Genomic DNA, 15,019 nt, shown 5'->3' with positions numbered 1-15,019 from the left:
CCGAACGTTGCCTCGATTTGCGTGCCGAGGAGTTATTGATCAAGATTCTCAAAGTACGTGCAAGCGTCGAAGTGCTGCCCGAGAATCTAGAAAATAATAACCTAAGCAAGGTATGGGTTCTGCCCAAATAAAATATTATTATTCCAAAGACTTAGACCCTAGTCGGGGGTATAGCCTAGACCTTGATCAAAGTATAACAACTAAATAAAATTTCCTTATAATTAAGAAATACAAAATGGTATAAACAAAGATTATAGTAAATATATAGTTTCTTTATGATTGAGAAACTTAAGGTTATAGTTAAGATAGTGTTTCTTTATTTTTAAGAAACATAAGACTTAACAAACAAAGGTTATAGATAAATGACGTTTCTTCTTAAAGAAGAAACATATCATAGACATTTATTCTTCAAGAAGAAACGTAGCACATGGTTAGCAAATAAAGAGAAGGAATTCATATCAAACATATTTTATTCAAACAAAAGATCAATCAAGGTTTAAGCTGTCAAAACCAGACTAAAGGTCTGTAGCCGGATTAAGAGACGATCCGGGTATTTACATAAACCTATTTTATTATAGGTCAATCATACAATTAGTCAATCATTCATTCATTCATTCATTCACAAAGGTTTTCAAACGAGATCACCACATCATTAAGAACAGACAATCACATGTGAATACGTTAAACCTTTTTCAGTCAAGATAAACAGGTTGTTTATCCTAAACAAAGACAGCCGAATAAAGATTTATGGGATTACGTGTTCCCTATTAAAATACAAGATAGAAAATAAAAACAACTCAGACCGAGTACACATGTGTCTAGATCCAAACATAATCAATCTAGTCTATCAGTCAAGGCTACGTGGCCGCAGACTAAAGTTCATAGTAAAAGTTCTCCAATGGGTGTCAACTCCCGGAGAACCGTAATTGTGTGTGTATGGCAGTGGTACAAATCCCAGAAATAATAGACGTTTCTGCTGAGATTGTCTCATGAAAACTATCTTGTCAGTCAAAGAAAGATTTATAAAATATTTTTAGAGTCAACGATTCACCAGCATATCGCTGACGTATTTCCCCCCATGATTACAGGAAATAAAAGATAGTACAGGTAGCAAGGAATTATAGCCATCCAAGAAGATAGTTGCTCGCAAGGTAGAGATGGCTCAGTTTTTTTTTACATATTAAAATATTGTAAAACAATATTTAAACATGATTTGTAAAAACGAGGTTTATAAATCAAACACTCGGATAATTATTATCCGAGAAGCTTTTCAATTAAATTAATATTTATTATAAATAAAGGTTTCAAAATGTAAATTAATATTTTATTATAAGACTTCCACTAAAACTATGATATATTTTCAAAATAGGTACCAACTATTAGTCACACGCCTAGGCCCTAAGTGCGGGTGGGACATCAACAGCGTACGCGATCGCCGTTGAGCCTACGTCATCGCGTACCGCGATGACGTGGCTTGACACGTCTGACACCTTTTCACCACGTGTCCACACGTGGCACACGGGTCGCCACGTGTCCCGACACGTGGCCATACGTGGCACTACGTCCGCCACGTGTTAACACGTGGCACACCGTCTCCCACGTGGCTACTGTCTGCGTCATCAGGCCTACGTCGCGGTACGCGACGGGTTCTCAAGGACCCGGGCGCGGTACGCGATGGGACACCAGATTTGCCTATAAATAGCAAGGTCCGGTGTCTTCATAAATCATACCCAAAATCAGTTTACAATCATCTCTCTACTCTCTCTCTATACCTCGAAATTCGTGCCAACGATCCACCTCGAAAACCGTGCCCCGATTCCTCGAAAAACGTGCTATACCTCGATATTCTTACCACTCCCGTACCGACGTCCTGATGATCATTCTCGAAGTACGTGCCGTGAGTCGTTTGTGTCTCGAGTTGCGTGCCGAAGTAAAGTGGCGATCAAGACGAGGGTTGAAAAGGCTAAGCGGTGTAGTAGTATCTAGGGAATTATAAGCCGAGGAAAGGTAAGGCTTAATACCCGATTAAAATAATAATATAATATTAAAGGCTTAAACCCTAAGTCGAAAGTATATACCTCGAGAATAAATGATATAACAAAGAAAAGAAATAAAGAAAGAAATGTGTGTGTATATATGTGTTATATACTCTTTGTTATAGTTATTATTATTTAAGTATAATGTGTATTCATAAATAATAAATAAAGAATACGTTTCTTAAAGAAAAAGAAACGTCGGGTTTTAAAATAAACTAAAGGTTTATAAATAATATTTTAAAACTAAAGGTTTTAAAGTAAAAGATTATTGAACTAAAGGTTCATCGAGGTCATAAGACTAAAGGTCTTAAGCCGGATTGTATATCCGACTAATAAAAGTTATACTCGTACTATAGGTGCGAGATAGCAAGAAAGAGTACGCAAGGACGGTGTTGGAAACCGATCCCGATCAAGGGTGAATACGCCCCACTTTTACAAACTTGTTTTCAAATAAATAAACGTGTTATGTGTAAAACTTTACATGAGACTAAGTGTCTCTAAAAACATTACGAATAAGAGTAAAAGCCTAGCCCTCAGGCTGTAGTATACTTTTGTCTGGATCCTTATATATGTGGTTAAATGCGGTGGGCACATCGCACCACGCCTGGTCACGACCTCCAGCCACGATGGGCCGACCCAAAGTATGTTCGAGTGAGAATGACTTTGTGTATATTTATGGTACCTAAGTATGTCGGGACGCTGCGGTGTCTTGCTGGGGTGACCTATGTAGAGGCTCGAGTTTATAATGATATTGTTTTAACTTATGTTATTCCTAAGCCAAGATGGGCCGAGGCACGCGTAACCCTCGAGGGGTAACAAAGTAAAATGTTTTCGCGTCAGCATATTCACCAGCAAATCTTTGCTGACGTATTTTTATAACATTTTGCAGGTAATCAAGATTAGATCTTAAAGGACGAAGGCTCAAGAATCCGATGGCTCGGATAATTTTTGTTAAAATGATAATATAACTAAATGGTGGTTTTGTAAATATAAAACAAGTAAACGTAAATGGAACTTTCGTTCCATCTTTTGTTTTGTAAATATTTTACAACTTTGATCCTTTTAATTATAAAGAATTCCGCTAATTAACCGTAACTCTGATTTAATTACAATTATGGTACCAACTATCGAGTCGCACTCCTAGGCCTAAGATGGGGGTGTGACAGGTTGGTATCAGAGCCATCGATCTTAGCGAATTGGGTATCATAAAACAATACCTAAGCTTCGATCCAAGCATAGGAAAATAATTTACTTGTTTATTTGAATAGGGATAAGATTGGCTGGTAACCCTTTATTTCCCTCTTTACATTCTAAACCACCCATTAAAGATGTCGTATGAAAAGTTAATGGAGTATTATGATCGTGAAGCAAGAAGAGCAAGGAAATATTACAAATTCCCAAAAGACGTCATGGATGAAGACTACTTTGAGTCCTTCTTTAGCTAAGACCAATACGTTGAACATCCCAAACCGGTATACTTCCCCAGTACTGAGCAATGCCTAATTAAACTACCCGATAGTCCGCCACAACCAAGAATCAAACCCTCAAGACACTCGAGCTATCATCCACCCACAATGCCTATATACCATCCCTCCAAAATACCAACGTATCACCCATCGGAGATCCCTACCTACCAACCATCAGAGGTTCCGCAATATTTTCCAACCAGATATTTCCCAAATGCACACCCATCCTATACCTTCCTTTCAAACCGACCGATCAAGGAAGAACAGAAATCCCCATCCTCTGAGTGGATGCAATGCCACTCTGACCAAAGAAGGTGGCATACTGGAAGCTCTACCGCTCTTGAAGTCAACTCACAACCCACCAATGGCGAAGGATCATCCCGCAAACCAAGAATGAGGGTGACGATGCCCTACGAGAGTTTCAAGATGCCCGCGATGATCAACGAAACCACCCGGTATATGGAAGAGGAGGAAGAACCTATGGAGGAAGAAAAAGAGGATCCCGAAGAGGAGGATCCTGAGGAAGAGCCCGAACCGGAAGAAGAGCATCCCGACAACCCTAATGAGATGTCAATGAGTGGATCACTCACTTCCCACAACCCAAGCTACAGTTCCGTCGATCCGTATGTTCAGTATCTTGAGAAGATCAAGAACCAAGCTTCGTTAAGCTTTCCACCGTTCCAGGGTGTAATTCCAAGTGAAGAGGAACAACCAATGAGATTTGTGAGCAAAACCAAGCTGCCAAGACTTACCTCTACCTTGCATCTGACCAGACTTACGTCCCGTATCCTGAACCGAGAAATCACTTCGAGATGGTGACGCTGGGTTACCGCGACCCACCTCCACAGTACGGATACCCCGACGTTATCCCACAGTCATATGAGGAACACCTGGATCGCGCCTTACACGAAACCAACGATGTGAAGAAGAAGATGGCCAAGGAAGGGAAAAAGAAGAAGAATATGGGAGAGAAGCTTCTTCACAAATGCAACAAACTGACGAGGATTGTTAAAAAGTTTTTGAAGGACTGAGATGGTGGTGGTGTGTTTCAAGAGAAGAAGTGTGTGTGTGTACTCAAGTTTATGTGTGTAATCTAGTTTATGTGTAATGTGATGAATAATGTATGGACAAGAATATATATACATCGAATGTGAATGTATATATATGTATGTTGTAATAATCCTTGTATATGCCCTGTATGGTATATACAAATGATGAAATAAAAATGTGTGTTAATAAAAAGCATTCGTTAAATTTCAGAAAAAAAGAATAAAAAGAAAAAGATATAATGTCTCAATAAAGTAATAACTTTGAGGCTCCCCGAAAGGAAGCCGATAAACAAAAAGAAAAAGGAAAGGGACCCGAAAAAGAACAAGAAGATCCAATTCCCGAAAAGTTTATGGAACGAATTCAAAAGATGATAAAAGATGCCGTTAGGGAAGAATCAATGGCTAGGTCCCAATCTCGACAAACAAAACATTCCCACTTTGTAAATCCTTCCCGAAAATCTGTTTCTAAACCCCGCTCTAGACCTTCTCGTATGGAAGAGAGTGTACATGAATCGAACGCTGATGGTGGAGTCCGTCAAGAATTTAAAAAGCTCAAGATTTGTGGATGTTCATTCAAAGATTAAATACTATGGGCCAAAGGAATTCCACGGCGATAAGGGAGCCATCTCGACTGTAAGGTGGCTTGAAGAGATGGAGACGATTGTAATTACGAGCAAGTGTTCGGAAGAAGAGAAGATTCAATACTCCGCCCTGATTTTCAAAGGCGGAGTGCTAGAGTGGTGGAACACACTAATCATGAGTAAAGGAAGGGAAGTAATGTATGGTTTGTCTTGGAGCGAGTTTAAGGAGCTGTTAATGTCAAAATTCTGTCCGATGCATGAAACGGACCAAATTCAAACCAAGTTTTTATCTCACAAGGTTGTCGGAACAAACATTCGTAAGTATAATACCAAATTCAACGAATACTGTCGCTTGGTGCCCCAGCTGATTACCCCGGAATCCAGCAAAGTTACACGCTACATATGGGGACTGCCACGAGAGATTCGTGACATGGTGAGGTCGCACTTGCCTCAAACCGCCAACTCCGCGATGGAGTTGGCAGGATACTTAATGGGCGGAATGATCCGCAACAAAGAAGAAGATAAGAGGGTCGTGTCGACACAAGATACGAAGAAGGAAGGAAATACCCGTTTCAAGGGTAAGGGAGTCGACCAACAAAGGTCTGGCTTCAACTCCGGCATTCCTCAATGCAAAACTTGCAAGAAATACCATAGGGGTCGATGCCATCTAACTCCCCGTCCTTGTGAGTCATGTCACAAACTCGGCCACGCCACGGCCGATTGTTGAAAGAAGAAAATGACCTGCTATAACTGCAAGGAGATGGGACATCTTAGCTTTGAATGCCTCAAGAATAGACCCACGGCTGGTGGTGCGGGTGGTAGGGGTCAGAAGAATGAGCCCAATAAGGGCAATGCAAGAGTGTTCGTACTCGATATGAAGAAGGCGGCCGACACCCGGAAACCATTACCGGTACGTTCCTTGTTAACAATGCCTATGCTAGAGTCTGGTTTGATTCAGGAGCCAATTTAAGTTTTATTGATTATAAGTTTTGTAGTCTATTAAACGAACCTCTGATCAAACTTAATAAAACTCTAAGCGTCGAAACCGCTAATGGCGAAATCATTAAAATCTCTGAAGCACTAGAAAACGGAAAAATCTTATTAGCCGGTTATACTTTGCATATTCAATTGCTACCTATGACTCTTGCTGGTTTTGATGTTGTATTGGGTATGGATTGGTTATCCGACAACCATGCACGTATTCTTTGCAATAGTAAGACCGTTGAACTTCGAGCCCCTGACAAACGTACCATACGAATCGAAGGGGATAAGACGCTGGCCAAGTTAGCCTAATCTCAATGATAAAGGCCAACAAATGTTTAAATCAATGATGCTTAGCATTCATGGCCTACGTCACCGAAGAATCTAAACCTAAGGAAATCAAAAACGTTCCTGTTGTTTCCGATTATGCCGATGTCTTTCCCGACGAACTCCCCGGCATTCCTCCCGATCGTGAAGTAGAATTTAGAATCGATCTCATTCCCGGCACTGCTCCGATCGCCAAAGCTCCATATCGCCTCGCACCCACCGAGATGAAAGAATTGAAGAAACAACTTGACGAGCTTCTCGAGAAAGGATTTATACGACCAAGTTCATCGCCATGGGGAGCGCCGATACTTTTTGTCAAGAAGAATGATGGATCTATGCGAATGTGCATCGACTACCGAGCTCTCAACAAAGTTACGATCAAGAACCGATATCCACTTCCTCGAATCGACGATCTGTTTGACCAACTTCAAGGTGCTAGCTTCTTCTCAAATATCGATCTTCGTTCCGGCTATCACCAACTCAAGGTTCAATCCGAAGACATTCCAAAGACCGCGTTTCGAACAAGGTACGACCATTATGAGTTCACCGTTATGCCATTTGGACTAACTAATGCGCCGGCTACATTCATGGATATGATGAATCGTATCTGTAAGCCTTACTTAGATAAGTTTGTGATCGTATTCATCGAAGACATATTAATTTATTCTAAGACTAAGGCCGATCACGAAAATCACCTTCGAACGTTACTTGAAATTCTTAGAACCGAGAAATTGTACGCCAAGTTCTCGAAATGCGAGTTCTGGTTGCACGAGGTGCAATTTCTTGGCCACGTCATCAACGTTAACGGAATTCAAGTAAACCCCACTAAGATTGAAGCCATCTCTAAGTGGGAGATCCCAAAGTCGCCGACCGAGATTCGAAGCTTCTTGGGATTGGCTGGCTATTATCGAAGGTTCATTTAAAACTTTTCTCGAATCGTTGTTCCCTTGACCTCCTTGACTCGAAAGAACATCAAATATGAATGGGGAACAAAGCAACAAGAGGCGTTCGATATACTTAAACAAAAGCTTACCCAAGCTCCTATACTGGCTTTGCCAGAAGGTATCGAAGATCTCGTTGTCTTTTGCGATGCATCTCATTTCAGCTTAGGATGTGTATTGATACAACGAAAGAAAGTAATCGCTTACGCCTCTCGTCAATTGAAAGTACACGAGAAGAACTACACGACTCACGATCTAGAGTTAGGCGCCATAATCTTTGCACTTAAGATATGGAGGCACTATCTCTATGGAGTAAAATTTATCGTGTACACTGATCATAAGAGCTTAAAGCACATCTTTGATCAAAAAAGAGCTGAACATGCGCCAAAGACGCTGGATGGAAACCCTAAACGACTATGACTGCGAAATTGTCTACCACTAAGGTAAAGCCAACGTTGTGGTTGATGCCTTAAGTCGTAAGGAACACGAAAAGCCGAAAAGAGTTCGAGCGTTAAGGCTAGAACTTCAAATCGATCTTATTGACCAAATCAAATCCACTCAAACTCAAGCGATTAACAAGAACCAAATATCGGATGAGAAACATAATGGAACCATTGACTCGTTAATCAAAGGCGATGATGGTATTCTTATAATAGGAAACCGAATTTGGGTACCAATTGTTGGAGGATTGCGTGAGAAGATCTTAAATGAAGCCCATAAGTCAAAATACATGATGCATCCCGGGAGCGACAAAATGTACCATAACCTCAAGGAAAATTATTGGTGGAATGGGATGAAAAGGGATGTCGCTTCGCATGTGGCGAAATGTTTGACGTGTTTGAAAGTCAAGGCTGAACACCAAAAGCCTTCGGGATTGCTTCAGCAACCCGAACTTCCCGTGTGGAAGTGGGAGTTGATCACTATGGATTTCATTACCAAACTCCCTAAAACGACTCGACAACATAATGCAATCTGGGTGATTGTGGATCGATTAACAAAGTCGGCACACTTCATACCTATCAATGAGTCGTACTCAATGGACAAATTAGCTCGTATCTATGTTAACAACATTGTGGCTTTACATGGAGTACCACTGTCCATTATTTCTGATCGAGACAGTCGTTTCACGTCCCATTTTTGGAATAGCTTCCAATAAGCGCTTGGTACAAAGTTAAACCTTAGCACTGCCTATTGATGGTCGGGCAAAATTCGTGTATATTTTTATAGTTTTTGTTTACTTTTAATTTAAATATTATGTGAACTTTGGTACTTCAAGCGTGTTTATGTGTTTCAGGATACTTGACGTTAAGGACGCTTATCGGGATGAATTACGGGCTTGGAACGAAGATATAGAAGACTCATGATGATTGGCACTCTTTCCTATGCAAAATAAATGAAGAAAATAAAGAAAATTCTGTCAGACGCCTTTAGCGCGGTGCTAAAAGGTCCTGATGGTGATGTCAGCGTATTTCTTAGATCATCAGAATTTTGAGTTTTTAGCGCGGCGCGAAAATCACACCCCTGGGATGTTAGCGACGCGCTAAGATCCTCCTGACGGGAAAAATAACCCTAACTTTGATATAATCAGTTTTTCAGCCCCCATTCGACATATCCTTCATTCCTCCAACCAAGTACAAGCCCTATGACGATTTTCCACCATCCCGAAGCCTCCGGTTCGTCCGTTTATCGCATGCTTTCATCCTCTCATCAGATAAGCGAATCCTTCGTGATGCCGATGTCAGGCTAAAACCATTGTATTCACTTTAGGCTAGGGTTTTGTGTAAACTAACTTTGATCAGATTCTATGTTTTGAATGAGTATGAACTTGATTGATTGTTTTTAATCTTGTTTTACATTATGAATTGATTGTTTAAACAGTTTATGATTTTGATTATCAAACTTTGCATCACTTATCTGGTTGTGTTCATCACATGTAGGGTTAGCTCTTATGTCATTGAACCAGTAATCGTTAGTTATTGCTTAAATTTGGTTTTCATACATTAAACTGGTAATTGGGTAAACCGGAGTTCAGTTGTGTCAACAATTCGGTTAGGGTATTGTTTGTCCTCACAACCCAACTGTTAGGTTTAGTAATTACTGCGCAATTAATATTAAAGAATCTGTGATTAGTCGGTTATCACTTTACCTGAACCTGAAGTGAATCTTCTCTCATAATTGTTTACAGCTTTAAAAGTAATCGTGTGTTCTTATGATCATCTTTACAAACTGCTTGACATCGACTGTCCGCTTTAGTTAATTAATTAATAATCATGAACTTTACTTGCACTTTCCACTGATTCCCTGTGGAGACGACCTTACTTACCCATACTAGTTATAGGTATTTAAGTTTTATAAATACTTGTTTTTGATTAGAGCACGACATCTACATCACCTATCACCCGCAAACCGATGGGCAAAGCGAAAGGACAATCCAAACGTTGGAAGATATGCTCCGAGATTGCGTGATAAACTTAGGTGGAAGTTGGGAAAACCACTTACCCCTAATGGAATTTTCGTACAAAAATAGTTATCATGAAAGTATTCGAGCCGCACCATTCGAGGCGTTGTATGGTCGAAAATGTAGAACGCCCGTGTGTTGGTCTGAAACTAGGGATAATCAATTATCTGGACCCGAGATAGTCCAAGAAACAACCGACAAAGTTATCCAAATCCGCAAACGACTTAAGACGGCACGTGATCGCCAAAAGAGTTACGCCGATGTCCATCGTAAGCCGTTAGAGTTCAATGTCGGTAATAAAGTACTTTTAAAAATCTCGCCATGGAAGGGCGTAGTTCGCTTCGGCAAGAAAGGAAAGTTGAATCCTCGATTCGTTGGACCCTTTGAGGTACTTGAACGAATTGGTACCGTCGCATACCGATTGCGATTGCCCGAGGAAATGCAAGGGATACACGATGTATTCCATATCTCGAATCTGTGTAAATGTCTAGCCGACGAATCTTTAGCAATGCCGTTAAAAGATGTAGAAATTAATGAGAATTTAAAATTCGTTGAACGCCTAATTCAAATCGAAGACTCGAAATTAAAGAAACTCAAAAGACGAACCTTGAAAATTGTGAAAGTAAAATGGGATTCCCGACGAGGACCCGAGTATACTTGGGAACTCGAGTCCGAAATGAGAAATAAATACCCCCACTTGTTCTCGTAAAGCAATCTCGAGGACGAGATTATTTCAAGGTGGGGAGGATGTAACATCACGGGAATTTTGGGCCAAAAATGACAATTTTCCAAAGTTAAAGGACCAATTCTGCCAACTTCCAAACCCCAAGGGCTAAACTGAAAAATCTGATTTCTTGTCCATCGCGGTACGCGACGGGACAAAAGACAAGCCCATCGCGTACCGCGATAGGGCTTGGTCAATGTTTCTAGAAAAAGTCAACAGCGTACGCGATCGCTGTTGAGCCTACGTCATTGCGTACCGCGATGACGTGGCCTGACACGCCTGACACCTTTTCACCACGTGTCCACACGTGGCACTACGTCCGCCACGTGTTATCACGTGGCACACCGTCTGCTACGTGGCTACACGTGGCAGACCTACTGTCTGCGTCATCAGGACTACGTCGCGGTACGCGACGGGTTCTCAAGGACCCGGGCGCGGTACGCGATGGGACACCAGATTTGCCTATAAATAGCAAGGTCCGGTGTCTTCATAAATCACACCCAAAATCAGTTTACAATCATCTCTCTACTCTCTCTCTAAACCTCGAAATTCGTGCCAACGATCCACCTCGAAAACCGTGCCCCGATTCCTCGAAAAACGTGCTATACCTCGATATTCTTACCACTCCCGTACCGACGTCCTGATGATCATTCTCGAAGTACGTGTCGTGAATCGTTTGTGTCTCGAGTTGCGTGCCGAAGTGAAGTGGCGATCAAGACGAGGGTTGAAAAGGCTAAGCGGTGTAGTAGTATCTAGGGAATTATAAGCCGAGGAAAGGTAAGGCTTAATACCCGATTAAAATAATAATATAATATTAAAGGCTTAAACCCTAAGTCGAAAATATATACCTCGAGAATAAATGATATAACAAAGAAAAGAAATAAAGAAAGAAATGTGTGTATATATATGTGTTATATACTCTTTGTTATAGTTATTATTATTTAAGTATAATGTGTATTCATAAATAATAAATAAAGAATACGTTTCTTAAAGAAAAAGAAACGTCGGGTTTTAAAATAAACTAAAGGTTTATAAATAATATTTTAAAACTAAAGGTTTTAAAGTAAAAGATTATTGAACTAAAGGTTCATCGAGGTCATAAGACTAAAGGTCTTAAGCCGGATTGTATATCCGACTAATAAAAGTTATACTCGTACTATAGGTGCGAGATAGCAAGAAAGAGTACGCAAGGACGGTGTTGGAAACCGATCCCGATCAAGGGTGAATACGCCCCACTTTTACAAACTTGTTTTCAAATAAATAAACGTGTTATGTGTAAAACTTTACATGAGACTAAGTGTCTCTAAAAACATTACGAATAAGAGTAAAAGCCTAGCCCTCAGGCTGTAGTATACTTTTGTCTGGATCCTTACATATGTGGTTAAATGCGGTGGGCACATCGCACCACGCCTGGTCACGACCTCCAGCCACGATGGGCCGACCCAAAGTATGTTCGAGTGAGAATGACTTTGTGTATATTTATTGTACCTAAGTATGTCGGTACGCTGCGGTGTCTTGCTGGGGTGACCTATGTAGAGGCTCGAGTTTATAATGATATTGTTTTAACTTATGTTATTCCTAAGCCAAGATGGGCCGAGGCACGCGTAACCCTCGAGGGGTAACAAAGTAAAATATTTTCGATGGATCGGATAATTTTTGTTAAAAAGATAATATAACTAAATGGTGGTTTTGTAAATATAAAACAAGTAAACGTAAATGGAACTTTCGTTCCATCTTTTGTTTTGTAAATATTTTACAACTTTGATCCTTTTAATTATAAATACTTCTGCTAATTAACCGTAACTCTGATTTAATTACAATTCTGGTACCAACTATCGAGTCGCACTTCCAGGCCTAAGATTGGGGTGTGACATTAATGTCCCAAAACGACTAATCTACATAGAATCAAGTTGCATCGATATAGACAACGACATCAAGTGGTCCCAAGACGAGCATAGGTGGTCCCCAAAAGACCACGGGGATATCTCTTAGATAGCACTATAAAGTGGTCCATTAGAAAACCACTATCTCTAACATCATTGTATATGTGAAATTTATGTATGTAAGGGGTCTCGTTCATGATCTAAGAAAAATACTTTAGGGGAGGTGTTTTCACTCTCTTACTTACTCTCATCGACATCTTCACTGCATTCAACCTAAAATCTTTGATAAAGTACTGCATATTATCATTTATCCATATTCGGTGGTATTTGCTTTAACATTGATGTCATCCAGTTTCAGGAACCCATTTTCTTATTTCAATTTGTGTGGCTTTGTTTTAGATAGCAACAACATTTATGACGGAAGCAAGCGAACAAGTATTGGAAGTAACATTGGAGGATGAAGAAATTGAAATCAAAGATGGATAAGATGAAGGTTTGTTACAAAAAGTCATTCAAGACGAATTGGGGGATGATTTCTTGGTGAGAAATGGGAAATTGTTGTTGAAGATGAAGGACTGACAAGAGTAAGAAGCAAGATTGAAAGAAGTGCAAGAGAGTACGAGTAAAACAAAAAACAAAAATACCAAATTATTTTATTATTAGTGTTTTAACAAAAAAAACAAATTTTTCCACGTAAAATCCCACATTTCCCTCTAACTTTGTAGTTATAAGGATTTGAAGTTTTAAACCCACCACCTTATTTTTGAAGAGGTAAACATTGTACTACTAGACCATTAGGTCTTAGAGAAAAAATAAAAAAAATAACATCTTAGTTGTTAACTCTATTTTTAAACAACACCGAATTCTTGTATACATTTTTCAAAACCACCTTAAAAAAAGAAAGAACTTTCATGATGCCTCAAAAGGTGAATGCCAAGAAGACATTTTTAAGCCCGTATGTAGTGGTAACCATTCACTTACGAGCGTTATGTGATATCTGGCAGACATGTCATAAAGGGAGCTTTATACAAAAAGTGGTGTAGTGATATAAAAGCCACAACCCCTTCCCCTTTCAATCATTACACAGTTATTAATTAATTATTATAATTTAAATTAAATATAGATTGTAGGAAAATAAATGATTTGTTGAAGGAATAAAATAGGGAAAGTGCCTTCACCAAAACACCAAAGGCCAAAAAACCTTATAACGTCCTGGGGAATAGTGTTTCAGGCGTTATGAAACATTTTTCTCTTCAAAACTCTAAGACCATGTGTAGTCATAACTTTCTACCCTAGGCGTTATGCGTCATGTGTCATGTGACGTCCAGTCAAAGTTATGTTTTTTTTGTTGCAAAAAACGGGTGTAGTCAAGCCATATGTAGTCATAACTTTCCACCTCTAGACGTTATGCGTCATGTGACACCTCGTCAGAGTTATGTTCAAAACGCCGGGGCGGCTGGGGGTGGGTGCTCCCGACGTGATCTTCCATAACGCACACATAACGTGCCAGCACGCTTGGTCTAAGTATGATCTAATTAATTGTATGGTCGAGACATTTTTTTCATATGTTGAAATTGTCAAAGTACCGCATATGGGGTCAAGTCGTAAAGAGATAATTTTTTTTTGTTTTCAAAATGTTAATCATTAAATAGTTGACAATTTGAGTTGAATGTCAACTCAACCATTGCCATTCATTTATTTTGCTTATTCTACACAAAAAAAGACAATTATATTAGCCTCTATATAGATCAAAGACACACGCCAGCACATAAACACAATTTCAAAAAATGAAGTTCAGTAGCGTTACACTGATCCCTACTAGAAACCAATGGTCGATCTCCGTTGTTCTTTTTACTCTAGTCCTAATTTCTTCAGAAGCAAGAATACTACATACCTCCCCGAAAACCGAAGTTTACGACCCACTAGTGTCACATGTTATGGTTAATAACGACTTATATTTATATGGGAAGATACCCTACTAATAATATGCATTATATTTTTCATATTGTTGATTTGATTATTTGTAATTTAGGTGTTTTAGAAAAATCATAAGAGTTTCTATGAGGTTTTTGAACTTGTTTTACTTCTTATTTGCATGGGTTTACAATGTAAGTGCATTCGAGGAGTACTTCACTAGCTCGCATGTGAGCCAAAAGCCAAAACGTATGTTTCTAAAAGCCTCCTAGGAACACTTATGATGGCGAGATTTAGCACATGTAACACACGCATAAATGTTTTTTGTTAGCCGTGCGTAACATTGATTAGTTTTCTTTATGCAAGTTTTTTTTTGTTAGTGGGCACATATAATAGCATATATTAAGAAAAAATGATCGTTACATTGGGTTATTAAGAGTTTTGTGTGGATTTTCAAATTGTATATGCCCTATCATGTGTGTGTGTTAATTTACATGTACATTAGTTTCTTTTTGTTTGTGTATATGCAGGACCCATTTATACAAGTAACGAACAAGACATTCCGAGAGTGAGTCAATTCCCGTGGCGGTGGCACGGTGCGAGTCGGGGTAATTGTTGGAAGTGCTGGTGGTTTTCGCCTATGCCACCTCGTCATCGTC

At 39.6% G+C, this 15,019-nt stretch overlaps 1 protein-coding gene across 1 annotated transcript in view; it reads left to right on the top strand.

The window, feature by feature from the left end:
* The first annotated feature begins 5,073 nt into the window (after positions 1 to 5,073).
* LOC143546612 (uncharacterized) overlaps positions 5,074 to 15,019 on the top strand; it is a 29,718-nt gene continuing 19,772 nt past the window's right edge. The window contains exon 1 of the mRNA XM_077038245.1: positions 5,074 to 5,449. Coding sequence (XP_076894360.1) covers positions 5,074 to 5,449 — 376 coding nt within the window. The remainder of the gene's footprint in view (positions 5,450 to 15,019) is intronic.

This window comes from Bidens hawaiensis, unplaced genomic scaffold, assembly GCF_021521415.1.
Source record: "Bidens hawaiensis isolate Kalapana, Puna unplaced genomic scaffold, B.hawaiensis_p1.1 tig00014406_1, whole genome shotgun sequence".
Taxonomy (NCBI): Eukaryota; Viridiplantae; Streptophyta; class Magnoliopsida; order Asterales; family Asteraceae; genus Bidens; species Bidens hawaiensis.
Note: the sequence above shows the minus strand (reverse complement) of the source record. Positions and strands in the feature narration are given on the sequence as shown.